The sequence below is a fragment of the Serpula lacrymans genome (genome assembly GCF_000218685.1).
Source record: "Serpula lacrymans var. lacrymans S7.9 unplaced genomic scaffold SERLAscaffold_12, whole genome shotgun sequence".
In the NCBI taxonomy this organism is placed as follows: domain Eukaryota; kingdom Fungi; phylum Basidiomycota; class Agaricomycetes; order Boletales; family Serpulaceae; genus Serpula; species Serpula lacrymans.
In genome coordinates this window covers 517,789-538,481 of record NW_006763301.1, presented here as the reverse complement: position 1 = coordinate 538,481, position 20,693 = coordinate 517,789, and the positions used below count along the sequence as shown (strand labels likewise).

The following is a 20,693-nucleotide window of genomic DNA, read 5'->3' as shown; positions in this document are numbered from 1 at the left end:
CTCACATGCTTGGAGGATCAAGGAGATCTCAAAGAGACTGGAAGGTACAATTCCCATATTAAATTACAAATAAACTCGGTGTGAGTTGCTCCTTACAGCATCTGCACAGTTGTGCATTCCAGAACTCAAGTTCTCGGGCCCAAAGCATGATTCCATAGAAACATTCATTGTTGTATTTAGCTATTCTATGTACAATACAATGATTTGATATCCAAAGTGCATTTCAAGAAAACAAGAAAGACCAGAACACATACTAAAAGGCCTAAGCTAATCCGAGTCGTCTGTCCACTCATACTCAAAATCTGTATCAGCTTCGTCAGATGAGTAGCCCCCGGTGTTCTGTGGTGCATCTCCTACAACGCGCCTCCGTTGCCGGTGGGGTGGAAGCTCCATGACTGGCATGAATTCGGACTCATCCTCCTCATTAGAGTTCACTGAAAGGGCCATCACAGTACGCAACTCCATGTTGTTTGGCTGATCTCGGAACTGCTGGAGTAAGTGTAAATAGATGTCCCATATGTTTTCTCGGCCAACTTGAGGGTAGTTGGCAGCATCCCAGAATGTGCGTGCCTGTAACGAAAAGGCCGGCGGGACCAGATGAAAAACAGGGTGATCGGGTGGTGCATACTTGTCTCGCACTTCTGTTAGATACGGCGGATGCACCTTAACCTGTAGATGTATGTATTATAAGTATATGACAAAGTGGAAATGATACTATGAACTTACAGCAAAATTGCGTGACTCAAAAAGCTCCGGGTTCTTGAAGATATCTACAGGGCGTCCATGAGGTAGTAACTTGTGTGAGTTTCGTCGGGGCTTTGAACCGTTGAACCTCTCAATGAAGCAGTTGAGTTCTTGCTGTATCCAGGGGATAAATACATAGTGGAAGACTAGTCTACAGGTTTGTGTCAGTTGTGGCCGCTTTGCTTAGGTAAATGGATATACGCAACCGTTGAAGAGCATCGTCAGCATCATAAAGGCCCTCGTTGACCCCCCAGTCAAGGAGAGCCTCAAATCCCGGCGCCCAACGTCTTCGAAATTGGCCCCAAAAGATCTCAGGCTTAATGTTCCGGTGAGATCCTTTGAACGTATGTTGCAGGGTCTTGTCTAAAGCCGGGTCTTGCATATGACGAAGTAATGTATGGCCGTTTGCGATACCATTGTTTTCAGTGCCGGGGTCACTTTGTGTGATTAGAGGCATCCCTAGTATAAGTCAGCAATTGGCAGCCAAGCAGTTGAAACACCGGAGAAAGAGACTCACCACCCAATCTCTCCACGACATCACAATACCATCCACATATCAGACGCGGATTATGGTTAGTCCACCAGACTTTGAGCCAGAGTACATAGCCGGAGAAGGGCTCGAGTCCAACGTGAAAAAAAAGCTGAAAGCGTCTCCACTTATCATGCTGGTCAAAACACCACAGTTCATTGACACCTGCTGTCCAGAAATAACTACGCTTCAGCCGGCGTTTTCGACGTCCTTTTACTTCGTCTGGATGGTGTAGATTCATGTAGTCTAGTATTACCTGCCTAGTATACTAACGTCCTTGTGACTGCCACTGTGTGAAAAGTGAAACAACTTACCGAGGCACCATCACCCTTTCCTCTTGTCGCAAAGTCACTCTCATATCGTGTGACCCCTGGTGAGGGAACCGCTCACGAACACGTTCAATGGTAGGCCCCACACTATCAACTGAGTGTGCCTGGCCCCGAGCACTCTTCAAGCCCCAAACCATCCGTTTTTTCTTCAGTAAAGCGAGACTATAGTTAATCAAATGTGTCAGTGTATTGTAGTATTACAGCTAGAAGGCTTACGAAAATGAGTAGCGGTCCGTGTCATAGTAGTCCTTGAGTTTAGTGACAATTTCTGGATTTGTGTATCCATCTGCGACGAATTGTTCCACCAATGGTCGGATTAAAATGTCTGGAGCTGTGAGAAAAGGACAGAAAGTGAGCATTACACCCTTGGAGTGTCGTTTATGCAAGCCTACCAGGGGATACCTTATACCCATTGGTACCTTGAGGGTTAGGCATGGCCTGCAGGGCGTTGACAGTCCTGGATAGCGTTAGCACTTGGCTGATGCACGTGGGGCACTGCAATTTGAACACTCACCTATAGGATGCACAGTCCAATAGTACACTTCCTATTTGATCCACAGCCTGTTCAGTGTAAGCAGTGGAGTCAGTTCTTCAAGTGATCCTATGGGCAGAAAGGATATGGAAGATCCGCTCAATAGACACTTGGATACGCACTTCAGACAAAACCGTAAGGCTAATCAGATCGTGTTTGCACGCAATTCATTTAACCGGTGCCTGCCTCTTCCTCATTTGTTTTCACTGACATTATCTCCGCAAAGATCTCCCATCTCCTCATGTCAATTTGCAATCACCAGCTTTGACATATCCATATTGATCCTTGTCCGCGTGTTGTTCGAGGATGGCCCATTGGTGAGTCGCCAGCCACTCAGATTGGCAAAGTCCTCATTGTTATCTTTGTGCCGAGGAGTTCTCAAATTTGACTCGACTCGACCCAAATCCATTCGGACTACAACTCATCTTCAAGGATCCATATAAACTACACCAGGAATGGGGGGAGAACAGTAAGTAAATTAGCCGCCATGGACTTCACACCCACTATCGAAGGCCCACCAACTAAAAGTTGTCATCGTTGTCGTACAGAATTTGATAAGTCTGTCCGGTTCTTGTATATCAAGGGTAGGGATGGGACCGGTCGCCACTGCTGTTCAGATTGCGTCGAGCATTATCAGCGCAAGCGTGCGGAAACTGGAGAACGTCATGGTCATAGTACCAGTGCAATATCTGGTGAAATTGTCGGTATGTCTGATTGTCTTCTGTAATTCAATGTATATGTTAAGGATCAAATCTAGATTTCACGAAAGTGGCTTCCCGGGCACATGGTGTTGATGCCGACTCGCGCCAGGCTCTTGTCAAGGCTTCTTCGGCCGCACAACGTGGCGGTGAGTAAAATTTCCAGCTCACCTGTGCGTGTTCAAGTTACTTACCAAACACACATTATGAAATCCCAGAACAGTCATTCCCTAGGCAGCATATTGGGGTGGGACATGCTACATCTAGCGTTATGCCTCCCCCTCTTATCCCCTCGTCTGCTAGTGTCAGTGCTGATAGCGTCTCCCAAGCCATAGGATATACTCAGAACCATGCATTCCACGCCCACCACCGCACGAAAATGCTAGCATCAACAGTAGCTCCTCAACGTCAAGTCACAATCCGGATAGCTCTCCATCATGTGAAGGACGAAGGAAAATCTGGAACAGAGCTGGTTGGGGTGAGTCTTTGGGTACTTCAATATTTCAAGGATACTCACATGTACTATTATTTGAGAATATTGAACGAGACATTACAGTACCGCTCTCTATTAAATGTGGCCAACTACGCAACATAGTGATTGAACACCTGAAGCGTTTGTGGGTGGTCTGGTCTTGTGACCATCAGCTGGCACTCGAGTCTTTACAGATGCTGAAGGCTCCATTACTCCTCATTTACGACCCCGAAGAGCCTCATCAATACTCTGAGCGGCTGGTCCTTCACGATTTTTTCTTCCGCACATCAGCAAAGGACAACATGCCCAAGTTTTCACCAAACGTGAAAGTTCCCATCATTCTCTTGATGTCAAAGGAGGAATTTGAAGATGTCTTGCTATGGAAGGAAGAAGATAGGCATGCCAAAGCACGCTCACGCAATGAAGAGGTTCAGAGCCCCGGAATATCGTCAGACGATGATGATATTGGTGGTCCGATGGACAAGGTTATACATTTTACTTACTTTTACTGCGCTATACTTACAGCAACTGGCCTTACTAGATATTCCTTGCAGCAACACGTGGTGGGAAACGAGCTAGAAAGACTCGTGTGCGAAAGGCGCCAGGCCAATCTTCCATCCCCGCACGTGAGTCGGTATCTGTGCGTTCAAAAGCACCAGTGTCAGAGGAGGTATGCCAATGGCCCTCACATTATTGGAGACGATACTTACCACATGTAGGGTGAATATGACAGTCGTAGTAACAATACACGCAGCACAGCATCAATGTCAAGCCTATTCCACAGCAAACACTCCATCAAGACGTCTGAACTACGCCCCCTCACTCCCTCAAGCTCTAGCAGCCAATCACTGCCCTCAAGACTTTTCTCCAAGGCTGCTACTAATCCCAATATCCCGCCATTCAGCATGCCTGACAAGGCAGTTCTTGAGCGTGTCATGAAGGCACAAGGAGATGTTCGACGCCTAGCAAAGCCGATATGTAAGTCAACCTATATTTCTATCTAAAACATCTATTAACGTGCTAGTGAAGTAAATACGGACATAGGAATCTATGTCCTGTTCCTCGTCCCTTCGATCCCATTCACTGAGCTTCTAAAGAAGCGGGTCCCTTTCGATGTCATGAGCAAGGTCAATCGCCCTCTAGTCACTTTAACAGTTGACTGCAGCTCAAAAGCAATGCTGGGGCCAGCCGGTAGCTTCAAGACATGCCACCCAGCGTCATATGATCTAACTGAAGCTCTGCCAGCAGAGGAAAATATTCTACAGGTAGAGGCTATAGTAGCAAAACGTTGCTTTTACAGAGAAACAGTACAGGGAGCCGAAAAGAGTGGTACACCATCAAGTCCTTCAGGCGGGCGCAAACGACTGGCCATCAAGGATGAGCTAATGAAGATGCTCGACGAGGCTAACTGCCTTTACTGGGCAACAAGCCTGTTGGCTTTAGTTTATAACTTCGTCGACGACAAGCTTATTCGAAGGCCCCTTGACTGTCCTCCCCCGGCAATCCCCCGACTTCGAGTCGTCCACGCCGCTTTGGCCATCCCCCAAGACAGCAGAGAGTTGCGTAATGCCGTTTATCTTCTCGAGGAGAAGATAAACGGTAACTTCGTGAAGTATATCAATAACAATAGTGCAGCTCCTCGGCACAAACTTGCTCCGCCTGAACTGGAGATTGCAACCTTCCTATGCTTCGCACAACACACTCAATATCATTTCTCGCAAGGCCTTGTGTTCATCTCAGATTTTCAAGGTAAGTTAATATAAGCTAGTCTCTTTTGCTTTCCTTTTCGTACTTACATTTGACTTGTCAGGGTCCGGTGGAATATTGACTGACTGCCAGGTTATCACTACCAAGTAAGGCTCTATTACCTCCATGTGGTTGGTTCTCATCCTTTCCCAGAGACTTTGCCGATAATTTTGGCGAAGGAAACTGGACGGCGACGTTAGACAACTTCCCCTTGTTGCACAAATGCAACCAGTATTGTGTATATTTCGGACTCCCTTCCTTGCAGACAGCAGTATGTTTTCTTTTTCTGATGGATCCTTTCTACTACATCTCATGTCACCTCTTTTTTCACAGAGTTCGGCTACAAAGATGAGAACATCACAAGAGATTGACATCATGTCCAGTCGTGTTCGTGGCTGAGAGGGATTTTTTTTTACATGACATGTACTTACTGTATCGCTTGAAATCCTATGTTGACATGTTGAATTGCACGCTCGCTCGATCTCTCATCACACTGGCTTTTGCCCAAATCACACTCGCTGGATCAAAGAAATTAATTAAAATGTATTTTCGTTGATCGCCCATCAAAGGCCTTGCTCGAATTTTGCTAAATACAAATATAATAGCTGAAGGTACATCGGATTTTGAAAAATATTATGCCGGACATTGGCCGGGCTCGAAAGTTGAGCCGTAACCAATCATCCACCGTATCCCTTCCCACAAGACTCATTGCCAGTGATCCCGGAGAATACCTGTGGCCCACAGTGTTTTGGGCTGGGAGGCGTCTGGTAGGAACAGCCACGCTCACGGCAACTGCCAAAAGGGACAGTGTGGAAGTATTAAAGCCACGTGGAAGGACACTATTAAAGCACCTCGATTGACGGGAAATATATATGTGCTCCAGCAACTTGACCTGAACGTTCTCTGAACCTATCTATATCCTTATTGCTCCGTGTTATTATTGTTGTAATGTCCTCTGAAGTGGAACCGCCACCCCGCCGTGTGCTGAGTCTTGTCCAATACTGTCAACGAGGTCAGTTCCTTTTTCGATTCCTTACCAGCGTTAAGCGTCAGCTGACGGCATTACTATGGCTTTAGTTGCTGCCTCACATGTAGAATGTAATTCACTACTTTCTTCCATCTTCAAACTCCTATCATGACTGATCAGCTGGCAATCTCTAGTTATCAGCGGTTTCGGTGACTCTCAGGATTTACGGTATGAACTTATCGAGCCCATACTTGAAAGCTGCTCTGCAGATACCCTTCTTCGCCTTGAACAATCGTCTCCTGTAAGCATCCCCTTTTGTTACGCTGCTTCCCATCTGACAGTTGCCGCGTAGTACATCCAGGAAGATACGTGTGGTCAGTGATTATGATTCATCTTTTGTTTTCTTCGTAGTAATCACCTATTGTCCACAGATCTATGGAAACAGCTGTGCTTCAAGTCTTATCCCTTAACGAAAGACCGCTATCAACTTGGGGAATTAGAAGAGCCAACCTCATGGCGGGACCAATACTATGTATTTAACATCACGCCCTTTCAACTCGTCGACGATCTTATTCCAAACTCACAGATCCTCCGCGCTGCTGAAGCACGAAGACTCGAAGAGGTCGCTTCTCGACTCCGTAGTCAACGCATGGAAGCCGAAGAGCGCAAGAAAGAACGAGAAGTCAAACTAACGGATCGGCTGCCTCCTACAAAACGCTCCCGTACTGGCGGCTCCAGCTGTAAGTTCACTATGAGTTATATTTATAACATCATGGCCCCTCATTTTTCGTCGCAGGGTCAACAGGCCCTATCGTGAAAACCTTATTTCAGAAGACAAAGTCCGAAGCGTCTAAACTCCAACGGACTATGTACACCTCACGCATGGTTCCTCCTATGATCCAAGGCAAGAGGCAGCGTGTCCTTCCCGGCGCACCTAGCGCTAAGCCTCCTCCCCCCACGTCGACTTCATCTGGTGGCGAAATGACAGCCAGGACAATAACATATCGCCAATATCAACCTCACACCAGTCCTAGCTCTTCGACGACCCCTCTGTCACCCCAACGCCCCAATGCAAAGAACTCCGCCACGCCAGAAAAGTCCCTTTCTGTCCTGTCTTCACCGACAAAGGTGGCGCTATCTTCGTTACAGCTGCCGTCTTTATCTTCCGAAACCCGACCGTCCAAAGCGCCGACAGTGCCCAAAAAAGACCCCATGGCCTCTCTTTTTATGCCAAAACATCGCGCTCACTCCCAACTGACCGGAAAGACGACGACTTCTACACGTACCACGTTAGATAAATGATCCGTTTGTAGACTCTACACTTTCACACCTTCACCATTATTCGACTCCTCGCATATTAAACTATTGGTCGACTATTCAGTATTTGTTCTGTAGCCACTAGCCAGGATTTCGATCAAGCTTAGCACATCGCCCGTAGTTGAATATTACCGACCCCTGTCCCTGTCGCACTGTACAATAAAATGCAATAACTTATCACGGTTAATGGTATTTAATTATAATTTGTACACATTTTGAGAGGCATACGACAAATAGAAATATTGCCAGCCAAGAATTTTGTTCACAGGTTCACAACTCTACAGACAACGTTCCAAGATGATACAGCAATGCATCAAGAGGTCGGCTCTGGCTGAGAGCCTACACGACTAGATAATCATTCAAGTGTGCCAGTAGAAGGGACTTCCCAAATGCGAATAGTTTTGTCGTCGGAGCACGATGCAAACATCTGCTCGTTGCGTGGATTCCAAGCCACAGAGTTGACGCTTCCCTCACCATGGCCAGATAGTACTTCGAGAAGTGACCCGCTGTCTCTATGCCACGCATATACATTGCCATCTGAAAAACAATCAGTCAAGTTAGCGATATACGTAGCTGATGATAGTTGACTTTACCTTCGCTGCCACTGACGATGAAATTGCCGTCAATGCCTCCAAAACAACTCCGGATAACAATGCTCTCTTGACGTTGTCCTGTTAGCTTTCGAACAAGTTGACCTGCAGCAAGGTCCCATAGATGTATTTCCTGTATCAACATTAGCACAAAAGCTTTCGTAGAAACCGAAGGACATCTCACGTCAGGAGCATGGTTGAAGAGAGCATAACGCGAGTCGTCAGATATCTTGATACTAGTCGGCTGGCCGTCTAGTCGTATGGATCTACAGGAGTCAAGACATCAACAGCCACACTTGACGCACGAGACGAATAGCACATACGACTCCATCTGCTTTGAAGCCAGATCATAGATAATCATGCAGTTCTCTGGGCCTTTTGGCATGTTTGCTATTGGTGCGCCGCTTCCGTCTTTTACAGTAGGAAGTGAGGTATCCCGCCCATGGCCATGCTCAGAGTCGTGAGCTGGTGGCGTAGGTGCGACGTAGTCCATGCCCACGGATACCAAGCGCAATGAATCAGGACTAACTGCAAGGTCTGTCACGCGCATAGCTGTTATGCCCCATGAGTCCTGCTCCTTTCCCTCAGCATCCTAAAGTCAAAAGTTGAAGCAATGTGTCCACCACAAAAATAACGATGGCACTGCGTACCCATAGAATAATCTTGCGATCTAGCCCACCCGAAATGAAACCAGAGCCGTCTGGAAGCCAGGTAAGGGCTGAAACTGTCTCAGAATGAGCATCGAGTGTTCGCAAACATATTCCACTCTGAATTTGGATTTAGCATCGTCTACAATAGCGTGAAAACAATCGTACTTTTGCGTCCCACATCTTTATGAGGTGGTCTGCACTTGTAAGTAGGATTGAATCATCCCGCGACCATGCAATGCAGCCAACCGAGTACGGGTGATCTCGCAAGGTTAATTCTGGGGCACATTCCCGCACTGATGGTTCTGACTTGGACTGAAAAAATCATCTTATGGTGGTTGGTGAATGCTGGGAAAGTGTACGTACTCCAATCCGCCATATAATGGCTGTCTTATCTTTACTTGCGCTTGCCAAGTATTCACCGGTATGACTCCAAGCTATGCTCCATACTTCATCTGTATGCACTTGCAATATGGAGGTTGTTACACGTGGTAAAGTATTCTTGTCGTACTGAAGGTCCATGTGTACTGGAGTAATAAAATAGCAATCGTGTTCTAATTATACAATGGTCAACGTGGTTCACACGATCTCGAATCGGATGAATATAGCGAAGATGAGACGTGGAGTTGATTTCAAGTTGCACCTCTGCGCCGAGTCTAAAGACAGAGGTTGGTAGTGGGAACATTTTCATGGAAAATACTGCCAGACTGGAGTCTCTACAAGGCCATTGCCTTACTCTGCTGTCGTCAGTCTATTCGTGGCCGTGTCATCCATGTTTATTCTTTGAGAAACGTCGATGATGTGGAAAAGTTATTCGATGATACTCCCATAGACCTTCTGAATACAGATACTTGAGATCACGTTTGTTCCCGCTTGTGTATTCGTGCAACAATGCTATCCTCAATACATCATAATCACAGAAGTTTTCTTGGAAGTCTCCCAGCACTTGGCCAAGAATGCAATATTGTACATGTGAGTCTACTCTGATCGATACTACAGTGCTAAAGCTTTGGAAAAGATGAAGTTACATGCGAGCTACAGATTGAGTGGTATATTAGTGCTACCCAGTCAGCCCTCCTGAGGTTCCGTGCCCTTCTTCCTTCGCCTTCAAAAGCTACTCCCGTTCTTCTCGTTCCCGTTTAAACCGTTGATATAACTGATCCATGTCCTCTTGGCGCTGTCGTTGCAGCTGCTCCTTGTCCTCTTGGCGCTGTCGTTGCAGCTGCTCCTTGTCCTCTTGACGCTGTCGTTGCAGCTGCTCCTCATATTTTCGTCGCACCTGCTCCTTGTCCTGTTGGCGCTGTCGTTGCAGCCGATCAATTTCGTCTTGATTTTGTTGCCGGCCTTGTTGCAGACCTTGTTGCAGGCCTTGTTGCAGGCCTTCTTCTCGGCCTTGTTGCAGGCCTTCTTCTCGGCCTTCTTGCAGGCCTTCTTCTCGGCCTTCTTGCAGGCCTTCTTCTCGGCCTCCTTGCCAGACTTGTTGAGTGTGCTGTTTCGAACAGTCAGTTTAATGAAAACTTGAGAAGACATACATTAGGAGACTTACTTCCTGGTGACGGTTTTGTTCTTCTTCCTTTCGTTCCTGAAACGTTCGCCAAACTATGTGATACTTCTCGCACACTTCGTCCACATCATCGTTAACTATAACGGGTATTATTCTCCACTTTGAGCGTTCAGATGCTCTTTGGTTGTCAATAAATTTGACATTTGGAAAAAGTCTGGACAGACTCCCCCAGAGTGTGTGCGCAAACCAGTAGCATTGGCTTCCATATAGTTTGTAGGGCGAATATCCACTGATAATACCAGCAAGTATGGAGAGGTGATAGACATTGGGTATAGGAGTGTCAACTTGGTGAGGATAAATGATTGTGCCAAGGCACTCATACGGTTGGGTGGCAGCCAACATTGCTCGTCCTTCTGCGCCCTCCGTAACGACAGTCATCGAATCATAGGCTGGTTTATCAACGGAGGACGATAGCTGCGCGATTGTCTTCCTCGGATCCCCTGACTCGCTCTCACCTTCCCTCTTCTGTGCTTGGCGCTGATCAGTGCTAACGAAGCGCTCTATCTTTACCAACGAGCGAGTGGAAACATTGGGGTTTGGATGGCGGATATATGCCAACAAAAACTCATGTTCTGCACCTCTGCTTTCCTTACAGAACTCGAGCGTATGAACGAAGCAGCGAGATGCAACGTCCTCGGGTAACCGCGTCATCATATCTTGCCATTGAGCAACTGGGTACTTGTGAATGTTGTCTTGAAAAAGCGCATCGATACAAGTGTATGGTTCCTTGCGCTCCATGATGTGAAACTTTGGGGCAAGGTAGCGTTGTATGGAAAACAGTATGGAAAACACTCGGCTTTTAAGATCCAGCAACATCATGGCTCAGGTTGAGAAGGGTTTTCTGAATTAGTCTCCGCGAAGTACTTGTACCTGCAATGGATTTACTACAACATGCGGCATGCATGCTTGTGTGAAGAAAAGGGAAGGTAGCGCCACCAGAGAATCTTGCTCCGACTTACAATCCTCAAATTTCCCAGTCGGAAACGACAAAATATACATCCGCATAAAAATGTCAGCCTCAAGTGGCCTTGAGCCGCCTGGAGGCTGCACCTATAAGGCGTAACAAAGAAAATTGTATTTTAACATGAAATAATACCAATTTGAGCTTAGTCCGAGATTATCAAGGCCAACGAAAATATCTCAGAGCGTATCTTTAGAGTACTAGATTACAATTATCACCATAGATAAGATGACAAAGATACAAAGATATGAAAAGCGTTCAAAAAATCTACAAAAATCTACAAAAAAGTCTTATCTATGGATCAGCATTGTTGTCATCACAAGCTTCTTGATGATGTGCTTCTAACACATCATCAGGTAAACTAGTAGAAAGTAATTAGTAGAATATATTATGCAGCAAGTTTCGACAGCTCAACCACTCTCCAGGATAAAATGTACCAGCTCTAAATATTATTCCCTGTCCGAAGTATCATTGCAAATTTGTTGGCGGATTTGAGTCAGATATGCGGTGTAAAATTTGCGGTAGGTAGCACTTTTGAATGAAATTGGAACATAGAACCCACCACGGAAATCTTGAAGAGCGGTGTACAGTGCAGTAGCGGCCATTGCGATGATGCTATCCATGTTGAGGTAGTCATTGGCTTCGAGATTGAGTGCATATGCCAACCCAAATATTTCCTAGGTTTGGAATAGCGAATCAATGGCCACTGAAATAACCGTCTGGTGACGAAACCACTGAATGCGGCCCTAAGAGAATAGTAGATAGCAGGTCAGTACATGATCATAAGTCCGAGAAAATGAGAGCTTACATTTACGCTTGGGTGGGGAAATAATGGATTGGGTCCAGTGTAACAACCAAGAGTTAGTTACTCCGGCGCACACAGGAACACACTATATGTCAGGCAACAAATACGAAGCTATATAACAAAGCTCAATGTCTGGTCAAGTCCTTCCTTGAAGGCGGTGAATCAGAGTATGAGAATGAAGAGTATCGGTAAGAGCGCAAATCCAAACTAATATTGAACTAGAGAACAATACATCGAGTACATACTTCTCTATATAGTGAACGGCGATGGTCAGACCGAGAAAGGGAAATACTGGGAAAGTGGTCTGACCAACTAACTAACCAATAAGAAAAAAGAGAGGAAGTGGTCCGATCTATCGTGTTTACTAATCGTATAAGAAAACGTATGAGTAAGGGATATGCGATTGGCTGTATCAGTAAGCCCATGAGAAGGCGCTGATTCACTACCTTCTTCGCTTATCAATATTCCTCCGAAGTATTCCCAGACATAGCACTGGATCGTGGCTACGTCATCTGGATATCTTCTTGAGGGTCGACAACGAGTCTACCTCGTTGTAGGTACGATAGAACGTGAGTATGAAGAGAGAATAAGAAGAAGAATGATAAAAGTAATAAGACACCGGCTGTAATCTCTAGTTCAAGGGCAAGAGGAGTGATGGGGATCGAATCTGCTAACCACGACATGACGGGAATGCGATAAGAAAAATTGATTCCTCACATTAGCTCCCCTTTTATAAGACTCGTGTCCTCATGAGTCCGGATGCGGCACTTTGGAACTTATTACTAATCCAATCAAAAAGCATCGGCGGTTTAGAAGTGGCGGTGTAGTTTTCGTAAGGACGGAAGTGAAGAGAAGCGGTAATAATACGAGGGGCGGCGGGATTTGTTTTGTGGAAGGTGGCGAGTAAATCAGTGACATGCGTAAGATTGGTGTCGGGTTCCCAAGTGCATTCGGAGACTGGATAACCATGCCAGTGAATTAGGTAGTCGAGCTTACTACCTTTCAGTTTAGTCGGTCTAGAAGCGATTATACTCTCTACTTCGTATTCGTCTATTCCTTCCACAATCTCGGGTGGTGGTCGTGAGGAAATTGGTTGATTGAGGAATTCGGGAGCGTGGTATGGTGAGAGGATGGCTTCGTTGAATACGGGGTGAATGGACTTCCAACTTTTAGGGATGTCGAGTTGGTATGCGGAGGGTCCGACCTTTTGGGTGACTTTGAAAGGTCCGAAGCGTTTATCGTCCAATTTCTTCATTGGTCTATTCGTTGTGATGTTATGCCCTTCTAACCAGACTTTGTCGCCAACTTGGTACTCCTGGGAGGGGGACTTCTTGCGGTCGTAATACTTCTTCAGATTCTCGTTTGCTACAAGAAGGGAGGATTTCGTGATATCGTGGAGTTTTTTCATTTGTTCGCTAAATTCTGCTGCAGAAGCGGAGCGAGGGGACGACGTGGTGGTGATATTCGTTCTTGGGTGTAACCCATAGTTCAAAAAGAAAGGCGTTTGATTCGTTGCGGTATGGAGGTGGTTGTTGTATGTAAACTCAGCAATGGAGAGCCAGTCTGCCCAGTCATCTTGTCGATGATTTATAAAAACGCGGAGGTAGTGCTCTAGATCCTGGTTGATCCGTTCGGATTGTCCGTCTGTTTGAGGGTGATAGCCTGTAGAGAGGCCTGGTGTTATCCCCATTAGGTCGTAGAAGTCTTTTGTGAATCGAGACATGAATTGAGGACCTCGATCAGAGACGATCTTTTCAGGAATTCCGTGGAGTTGTATTACATTATCTCGGAGTTGACGTGCATAACCGGCCGAGTCGAGAGTGACGAAGGTGGGGACAAAATGGGCCATTTTACTAAATCGGTCAACAAAGACCTGAACGGCGGTGTAGCCCTTGGATTCCGGTAATGCGCCTATGAGATCGGTGGTGATAATCTGCCAAGGCCGATCTGGTATCGGGTTCGGGTGTAGAGGGGCGTTAGTCTTTGTCCGATGTGCCTTGGTGCGTTGACAACTCTCGCATCCTCGTACATACCGTCTGATATCTGTACGAAGACTTGGCCACCAGAGCTCTCGGTTTACTCGTTCAAACATCGTTCTTTCTCCTGGGTGCCCGGCTAGGGCTTCGTCGTGATGATCTTTCAATATTCGCGCCCTTAGTTCGTGATTTCGGGGAACGTATACTCGGTCAGCTAAAGGGATCGGGTAGGAACTCGTCGCGGACTCTCTCTTGATCCAGACGATCCTATCCTTCATCTTCCAGGTATCCGGCTTCTCTCTCAAGTTCTTCTTTACTACGTCGTCTTGTTTCTGGAAGCTTTGACGTATATCTGGTAGGTATCCTTCGTTGGTGTCAAGTAATTCGAAATGTACGTCTGGGAGAAGTATCTGATCCTCATTATCGTTTGTGCCTTTAGGATGATCGATCCGTCTGCTTAACAGGTCGGCCTTCGTATTCTGATTTCCTTTGACGTGTTCCATCTTAAAATTATAATCTGCAAGCTGGGATGACCATCGAGCTTGGCGTCGATTGTATTTCTGAGGTTGACGGAAGTAGAGGAGGTTTTGGTGATCTGTGAAGATGGTGAAGGGGTGTTTCGATCCTATAAGGTGATGTCGCCATTCATCTAACGCCATCATGACTGCGAGCATCTCTTTGTCGTAAATTTCATAGTTTCGTTCTGCAGCGGTAAGGGCTTTCGAGAGGAATGCTATGGGTCTGAATTTGTCGTTTTGTTTCTGGGATAGGACGGCTCCTACAGCGAAGTCAGAGGCGTCAGTTTCTAGTTTGAATGGGTTGTCGTCGTTTGGTATAGCAAGGGTGGGGGCAGTAGTAAGCGTTTTCTTCAACGTTTCAAAGGACGTTTCTTGTTCGTCTTTCCAGGTCCAGTCAACTTTTCCGGTGAGCACAGTGAGTGGTTTCGCAATTCGTCCGTAGACTTTGATAAATCGTCGATAGAAATTGGAGAACCCTAAGAATGATTGGAGTTCTCTTTTGTTCTTTGGTGCGGGCCAGTCAGCGACCGCTGCGACTTTTAACGGATCCATACGGATAGTGTCTTTGGAGATGATCATGCCTAAATACTCGACTTCCTGTTTCTCGAATTCGCACTTCTCTGGTTTGAGATACAACTGATTTTGTTGCAGGATACGGAGGACTTTGGTGACTATTTGACGATGTTCTTCGAGTGTTTCCGTGAAGATCATAATATCCTCTAAATATACAATAACTTTTCCTTCCGTGATCAGTTCTCTTAGGAGGTGGTCCATCATGGTCTGGAAGGTTGCCGGCGAGTTGGTAAGTCCGAAAAACATGACGAGGGGTTCGAACAGGCCGCGATTGGTCCTGAAAGCGGCCTTGTGTTCGTCTCCTTCTTGGATTCGGACGTTGTTGTATCCCCATCGTACGTCTAGTTTCGTGAAGTAATTGGCACCTTTGAGTTTATCGATGAGTTCGGATATGAGGGGGAGGGTGTAGCGATTCTTTATGGTAAGCTCATTCAGCTTGCGATAATCTTGGACAGGGCGTAGTGAGCCATCTTTCTTTTTGATAAAGAAGAATGGCGATGCGTAAGGTGATTTGGATACTCGAATCCGTCCACTTGTTAGATTTTCGTTAAGGAATTCGTCTAGATGGTGTTGTTCGTCTCGGCTAAGAGGGTACATTTTGCAGTCAAGACCATTAGCCTCGGGTATTAACTCAATTGCATGGTCCCAAGGACGTTTCGGGGGAAGTTTGTCAAATGATTCTTTGGTGAAGACGGGTTCGAATTCATGGTAGATTGGAGGAACGACATCTCGGAAAGTAAGCTTTGACTTTGCCTTTTCGGAGGATTCGGCGATTTGTTGACTTTTAGTGGCAAATGCGTTCAATTCTAGCTGTGTTATCTCCATAATTCGTGTTTCGAGATCGACGGCTAGAACTTTATCCCCTTCTTCAGGATGATACTCCGGATCATCAGCAGGGAAGGTAATCTTGTTGGTCCACCAATCAATTGTTGGATTCGTCAGTATCAACCAGTCGTATCCAAGCAGTATGCGTGGTGAAAGTAGAGATGCTACGATGACATCTATCAAATGTTCTTTCCCTTTCACATTGATGTGAAGAGTGATATAGTGTGTTACTTTCTGGGATCGACCATCGGCTCCTGCAGCGTCAAGAGGGACGGGCAGAGGCGTAGTATTGAGGGTATACTTGTCAACCAGGCTTCGATCGATAACCGAGTTGGTGCAACCAGAGTCGATAAGGGTTGGGACGGTGAATGTCTGTCTGTCGTCTATGGTAGTGACTTGAGAAATGATATGGAGGCTTCGTTTTGACGTAGGGTGGTGCGGCGAGGTGTAAGCATGGATGCGTTCTATAATGTTCTCTTCGTCGTGGTTCCTCAGCATCTGTATCGCCTGCAGGGTGATATGCTCGTAGTGATCTTTATGGGCCCAGTTTCGTAACAGAGCTCTTGCTCTTTCTGGTTTCTGGTCTTTGATTCGTCTGGCCAGCCATTCCGGTGAATGTGGCTTCGCGTAGGTTTCGGTTACAGCACGTAGATGTTGATCAACTCGTTTTATTGCAGTCGTTGGTAATGTACGAGGGTTAAATACAACATTTCGGGTCAGAGAGTCCGTGCTTACTCCTGACCTTTCTGAAAATCCTTCGGGGGTGCTTCAATTTCTTTTAATGACGATGTAGTGGGAGTGTCTTTGGTTTCCTCCGTTTCCATATATCGTATTGCCATCTTTCCATGTGGGCAATTTCTAGCAATGTGGCCTCGTTCGCCACAGTTGTAACAAGTAACATTCGGGTTGGGCCGATGTTGTCTCTGCGTGTTGGAACTCCCAATCTCCATAGGTACACCTGATCCTCCAAACGTTCCTGCTGTGTTTGGATGGACTGCATTCTGGGGCGGTGGTCTATGAGATGGAGTATAATACGGTCGCTGTTGGATATACTGTGGTCTTCGCGTCTCTGTTCGCGGTACTGTCTGTCGATGCTGTGGCGGAGGGTAGTGTTGGTTCTGCTGATAGCGCGGTTGATATCGTTGGTACTGAATTGGCAGCCTCTGTTGAGGTGGTTTATCTCTCCTCCTTTCCAGATTAAGCTCTTCATTTCGCTGTTCCCATTTCCTTGCCGCTGCCTTCCACTCTAAGTACGTGGTGGGTAGGTTTTCCTGTTGCGAGATACGATCACGAAGGAATTGAGAGAGGTTGCGGCGAAGGATACTGTGAATGAACGGATAACTTTCATCTGCGTCTGGTGGTAATCCCGCTTCCATGAGTTTGGATTCGAGTCCTCCAAAATATGCGTCTACCGTCATCTCTCGCTGTTCGTAATCGTGAAGGGCAATCTCTGCTTTCAATTTGAGATGGGGGTCCAAGAATTCGTTATCTAATTCCTTGATGAATTCTGAGATAGTTCCCCAATTTCGCGGTGCAAATAGGTCTCCTAGCACTGCGGTTTTGTTGTTGAAATTTGCCTTCCATGTGTGACAGGCGTCATTGGCTTTATCGGACGAGATCCGGGATAGTGCAAAGAGGATTTTGGAGGAGTTGGTTTGGAAACTTCTGGGATAGGCGAAAAAGTAGTTTGCTAATGCGTTCTTCCAGTCAACGTATGTTTCCTTTTTACCGATGAATTCGAATGGAGGAGTGGCAAGGACAGCTTTACTTCCTTGATTTGTTTCGTCGGCCATTGCTGCTGCTAGATCAGGTTCAAGGTCCAAAGATTCCTGATCGAGCCAATCGTCGGGTTGGTTTTCAAGTTCTGGAGTTGGAGGTGGGGGAGGAAAGTTTTCTGGTCCTGCTGATTGATACAGATCGTCTGGTTCTAGAGCTTCAGCCGCAGCTCCTAGAGATTGTGGGGGAGGTGTGTCGGGAGTGACCAGAGGACGGGGTTCTCGATAGGGCTCCAGATTTTCAACGGGTTAGATAACGGGTTTAGATTTCAACGGGTTAGATAACGGGTTTAGATAACAAGTCTTTCTAGATAACTGGTCTTTTTTTTTTTTATTTACTCAAAGTCTGGGTCAAACGTAAAATTACTAGGGAAGTCTCCTCCTTCTGCTTCTCGGGGTCTCCAGTATTCTACGCTTTGAGTAGACTCTTCACTTTCCGACTCGGTTTCGCTGCTAGATTCTCCTCCAAGTATATCTGTTAATGAACTTCCTGTTTCTCGTTCTATCCTTTCTGCGCAAGGTGCAAAAAGTTGTTCAACCGACGGGATGAGCGGTGCTTCTCCTCTCCGACCTTGGTAGGTGTAAGAGTACTGCGAATAGATACGAGTTCGTGAGCTATGGTTGATAACGGCCCAGAAATCGCTTTGGAGTACTGTAACAATGAAACGTTCGGGGTGATCAGATTGTTGGTTAACAACGAATGGAGTGAGGATTTCTAGGATCCAGTAATATTCGTCGACGTATTCTGAAACATGTCGAATGTTGTCGATTTCGGTTGTGTAGTCTTCTCCGTCACGGGATTTCCTCTGAGCAGTTGCGATGAGCTGATCAAATCGTGCTAATGCAGCAACAACTCGTCGAATATGATCTTTAGTAGAGGGCGTGACAATGATAATAGAAGTGCTGTGTTGAAGACCAAACCGCGGCCCGAATGCGTCAAGATCGTGGACTTCAGGGAGGTAGAGAGTTCGGCGAAGTCGTGTCAGATATTGGACAATAGAAAGGTGGTCCAGATGATTGCCGATGCAGAAGTACTGGATGGGTTGGTAACTGACAGGAGAGGCGGAGTAGGTGTCGTAGTAGTCAGATGTAAAAAATGAGGACGTGATATCGTAGGTAGGTTCCTCGTTAGGCCTCTTCCTTAACACAATGCCACAAAGCAAGGTGTGTTCGAAGTCGTAAGGGAGGAGGCGGCTGGGTATGTCTGGAAAAATGAGAGGGCGGATTCGATAAAGATCGAGAAGATCTGGGATGTGGCTCTGCAAAATAAGTTGCAGGATTCGTTCTTGTACGTTGGCTATTCCTTTTAAAAGCTTAACCCTCTGAGTGTTCTCGTAACTCGGGCGTACTAGGCTCTCGAAGTAGTCTATCAACGGAATTTGTTCGTGCCGCAGGGATATGAAGATTAAAAGTTCTCTCCGTGCTCTGTCGGAGATGTTGGAGTATCTCCTCGAGACTGCGAGAATTTCTCCTACAGATGGCGGAATGGTAAAAGATGGATTGGGTGAGAGCGAGTGCGTCGTTTATGTCGAGGATGATATCCTCGATCGGATCAATTGGTGAAGACGAAGCAGAGGAGTCTTGATACAACTCAGTGATCTGTTCGATCGTTCCTTCCGCGTCTGGAGTACGGGCTTCGGTAGGGACGGGGAGGACCGGGAGCGGTTTGTTGAGAGCTGCGAGGAAATCTTTCTGGTGTCTGCGGTCCGCTTCTGATACCCACTCTTCTGAGAACTGTTGGGAGGTAGACACGATGGAGGTACACGACGTCGCTGACGAGTCCGGTTTGTAGGTATCTGATGATGGCAAAGAACGCAAAGAATTGGACGAGAGTGGTGATGGTAGAGAAGGCGTCCAGTTTGAGAAGACTGAACGACAATAGGTGTAATGGGGTGGATAGTGAGAGGTCGATGACGATAGTGAGGAGAGGGATAGGGATGGTAGAGAGGTGGAGAAGGTGATGATGAAGGTTTAGACCGGTGCAGTGGCAACGACAGTCTTTTTCAGGGTGTAAGGAAACGGTTTTCCAAAGAGGGGCTCTGGAAAAGGATTCGAGGTAGGTGAGTTCAATATTTTGTCAGGCAACAAATACGAAGCTATATAACAAAGCTCAATGTCTGGTCAAGTCCTTCCTTGAAGGCGGTGAATCAGAGTATGAGAATGAAGAGTATCGGTAAGAGCGCAAATCCAAACTAATATTGAACTAGAGAACAATACATCGAGTACATACTTCTCTATATAGTGAACGGCGATGGTCAGACCGAGAAAGGGAAATACTGGGAAAGTGGTCTGACCAACTAACTAACCAATAAGAAAAAAGAGAGGAAGTGGTCCGATCTATCGTGTTTACTAATCGTATAAGAAAACGTATGAGTAAGGGATATGCGATTGGCTGTATCAGTAAGCCCATGAGAAGGCGCTGATTCACTACCTTCTTCGCTTATCAATATTCCTCCGAAGTATTCCCAGACATAGCACTGGATCGTGGCTACGTCATCTGGATATCTTCTTGAGGGTCGACAACGAGTCTACCTCGTTGTAGGTACGATAGAACGTGAGTATGAAGAGAGAATAAGAAGAAGAATGATAAAAGTAATAAGACACCGGCTGTAATCTCTAGTTCAAGGGCAAGAGGAGTGATGGGGATCGAATCTGCTAACCACGACATGACGGGAATGCGATAAGAAAAATCGATTCCTCACACTATAAAGGTAGTGAGGAGGGAGTGGTTACCCCTTAGGCTGCAGAGAGTTTGTTGGTTAACAACAGGAGGACTTGCTGAGGAGTCTCCTGGATCTATTGGGGTTTATATACTGTTACAGGTTTGTTTGTACGTATGTACTATATAGTTGATAAAAACAGTGGCTGATAATGTCAGGGGGCGCAGCCTGTGTGACCAGCTCCACTGCGTGTGAGACTTTGTGTCTAAAAGAAAAATAAAGGCAGTGCCGCGCAAGAAAGTGGAATTAGAACAAAAAGGAAAGTGCCGCATGGCACAGAGTACAGTAAAAGGTTAAAGCGGAGAATGGTATTCATAGTGCATTTGTAGTGGTTGCCCTGGCCTTGGCTGCAACCCATAAACATCCTGGCCAACCCACTTACGTTGTTTTGAAAGACAGCTCGAG

The 20,693-nt window shown here is 46.3% G+C and overlaps 4 protein-coding genes across 4 annotated transcripts; all 4 read right to left on the bottom strand.

Moving 5' to 3' along the window:
• Positions 1–267: 267 nt before the first annotated feature.
• SERLADRAFT_410591 (uncharacterized protein) lies at positions 268–2,037 on the bottom strand (the record flags this gene model as incomplete). Its single annotated transcript, XM_007321970.1, has 7 exons — positions 268–669; positions 727–895; positions 951–1,203; positions 1,262–1,533; positions 1,588–1,764; positions 1,819–1,933; positions 1,995–2,037. The coding sequence occupies 7 exons, from the start codon at positions 2,035–2,037 to the stop codon at positions 268–270; spliced, it is 1,431 nt and encodes a 476-aa protein (XP_007322032.1).
• Positions 2,038–4,977: 2,940 nt separating this feature from the next.
• SERLADRAFT_398337 (uncharacterized protein) lies at positions 4,978–5,519 on the bottom strand (the record flags this gene model as incomplete). Its single annotated transcript, XM_007321969.1, is given in 5 exon segments — positions 4,978–5,001; positions 5,019–5,053; positions 5,115–5,157; positions 5,204–5,321; positions 5,384–5,519. 4 exon segments carry the CDS (start codon positions 5,422–5,424, stop codon positions 5,049–5,051), a joined length of 207 nt encoding a protein of 68 aa, XP_007322031.1.
• Positions 5,520–6,821: 1,302 nt separating this feature from the next.
• Positions 6,822–9,145, bottom strand: SERLADRAFT_475761 (uncharacterized protein; the record flags this gene model as incomplete). Its single annotated transcript, XM_007321968.1, has 7 exons — positions 6,822–7,871; positions 7,928–8,057; positions 8,109–8,190; positions 8,248–8,516; positions 8,575–8,691; positions 8,740–8,886; positions 8,938–9,145. The coding sequence occupies 7 exons, from the start codon at positions 9,091–9,093 to the stop codon at positions 7,690–7,692; spliced, it is 1,083 nt and encodes a 360-aa protein (XP_007322030.1).
• A 2,382-nt stretch (positions 9,146–11,527) lies between these two features.
• SERLADRAFT_398326 (uncharacterized protein) lies at positions 11,528–19,711 on the bottom strand (the record flags this gene model as incomplete). Its single annotated transcript, XM_007321967.1, has 4 exons — positions 11,528–11,561; positions 11,583–11,842; positions 11,905–12,004; positions 19,658–19,711. 2 exons carry the CDS (start codon positions 11,717–11,719, stop codon positions 11,546–11,548), a joined length of 153 nt encoding a protein of 50 aa, XP_007322029.1.
• Positions 19,712–20,693: the final 982 nt, after the last annotated feature.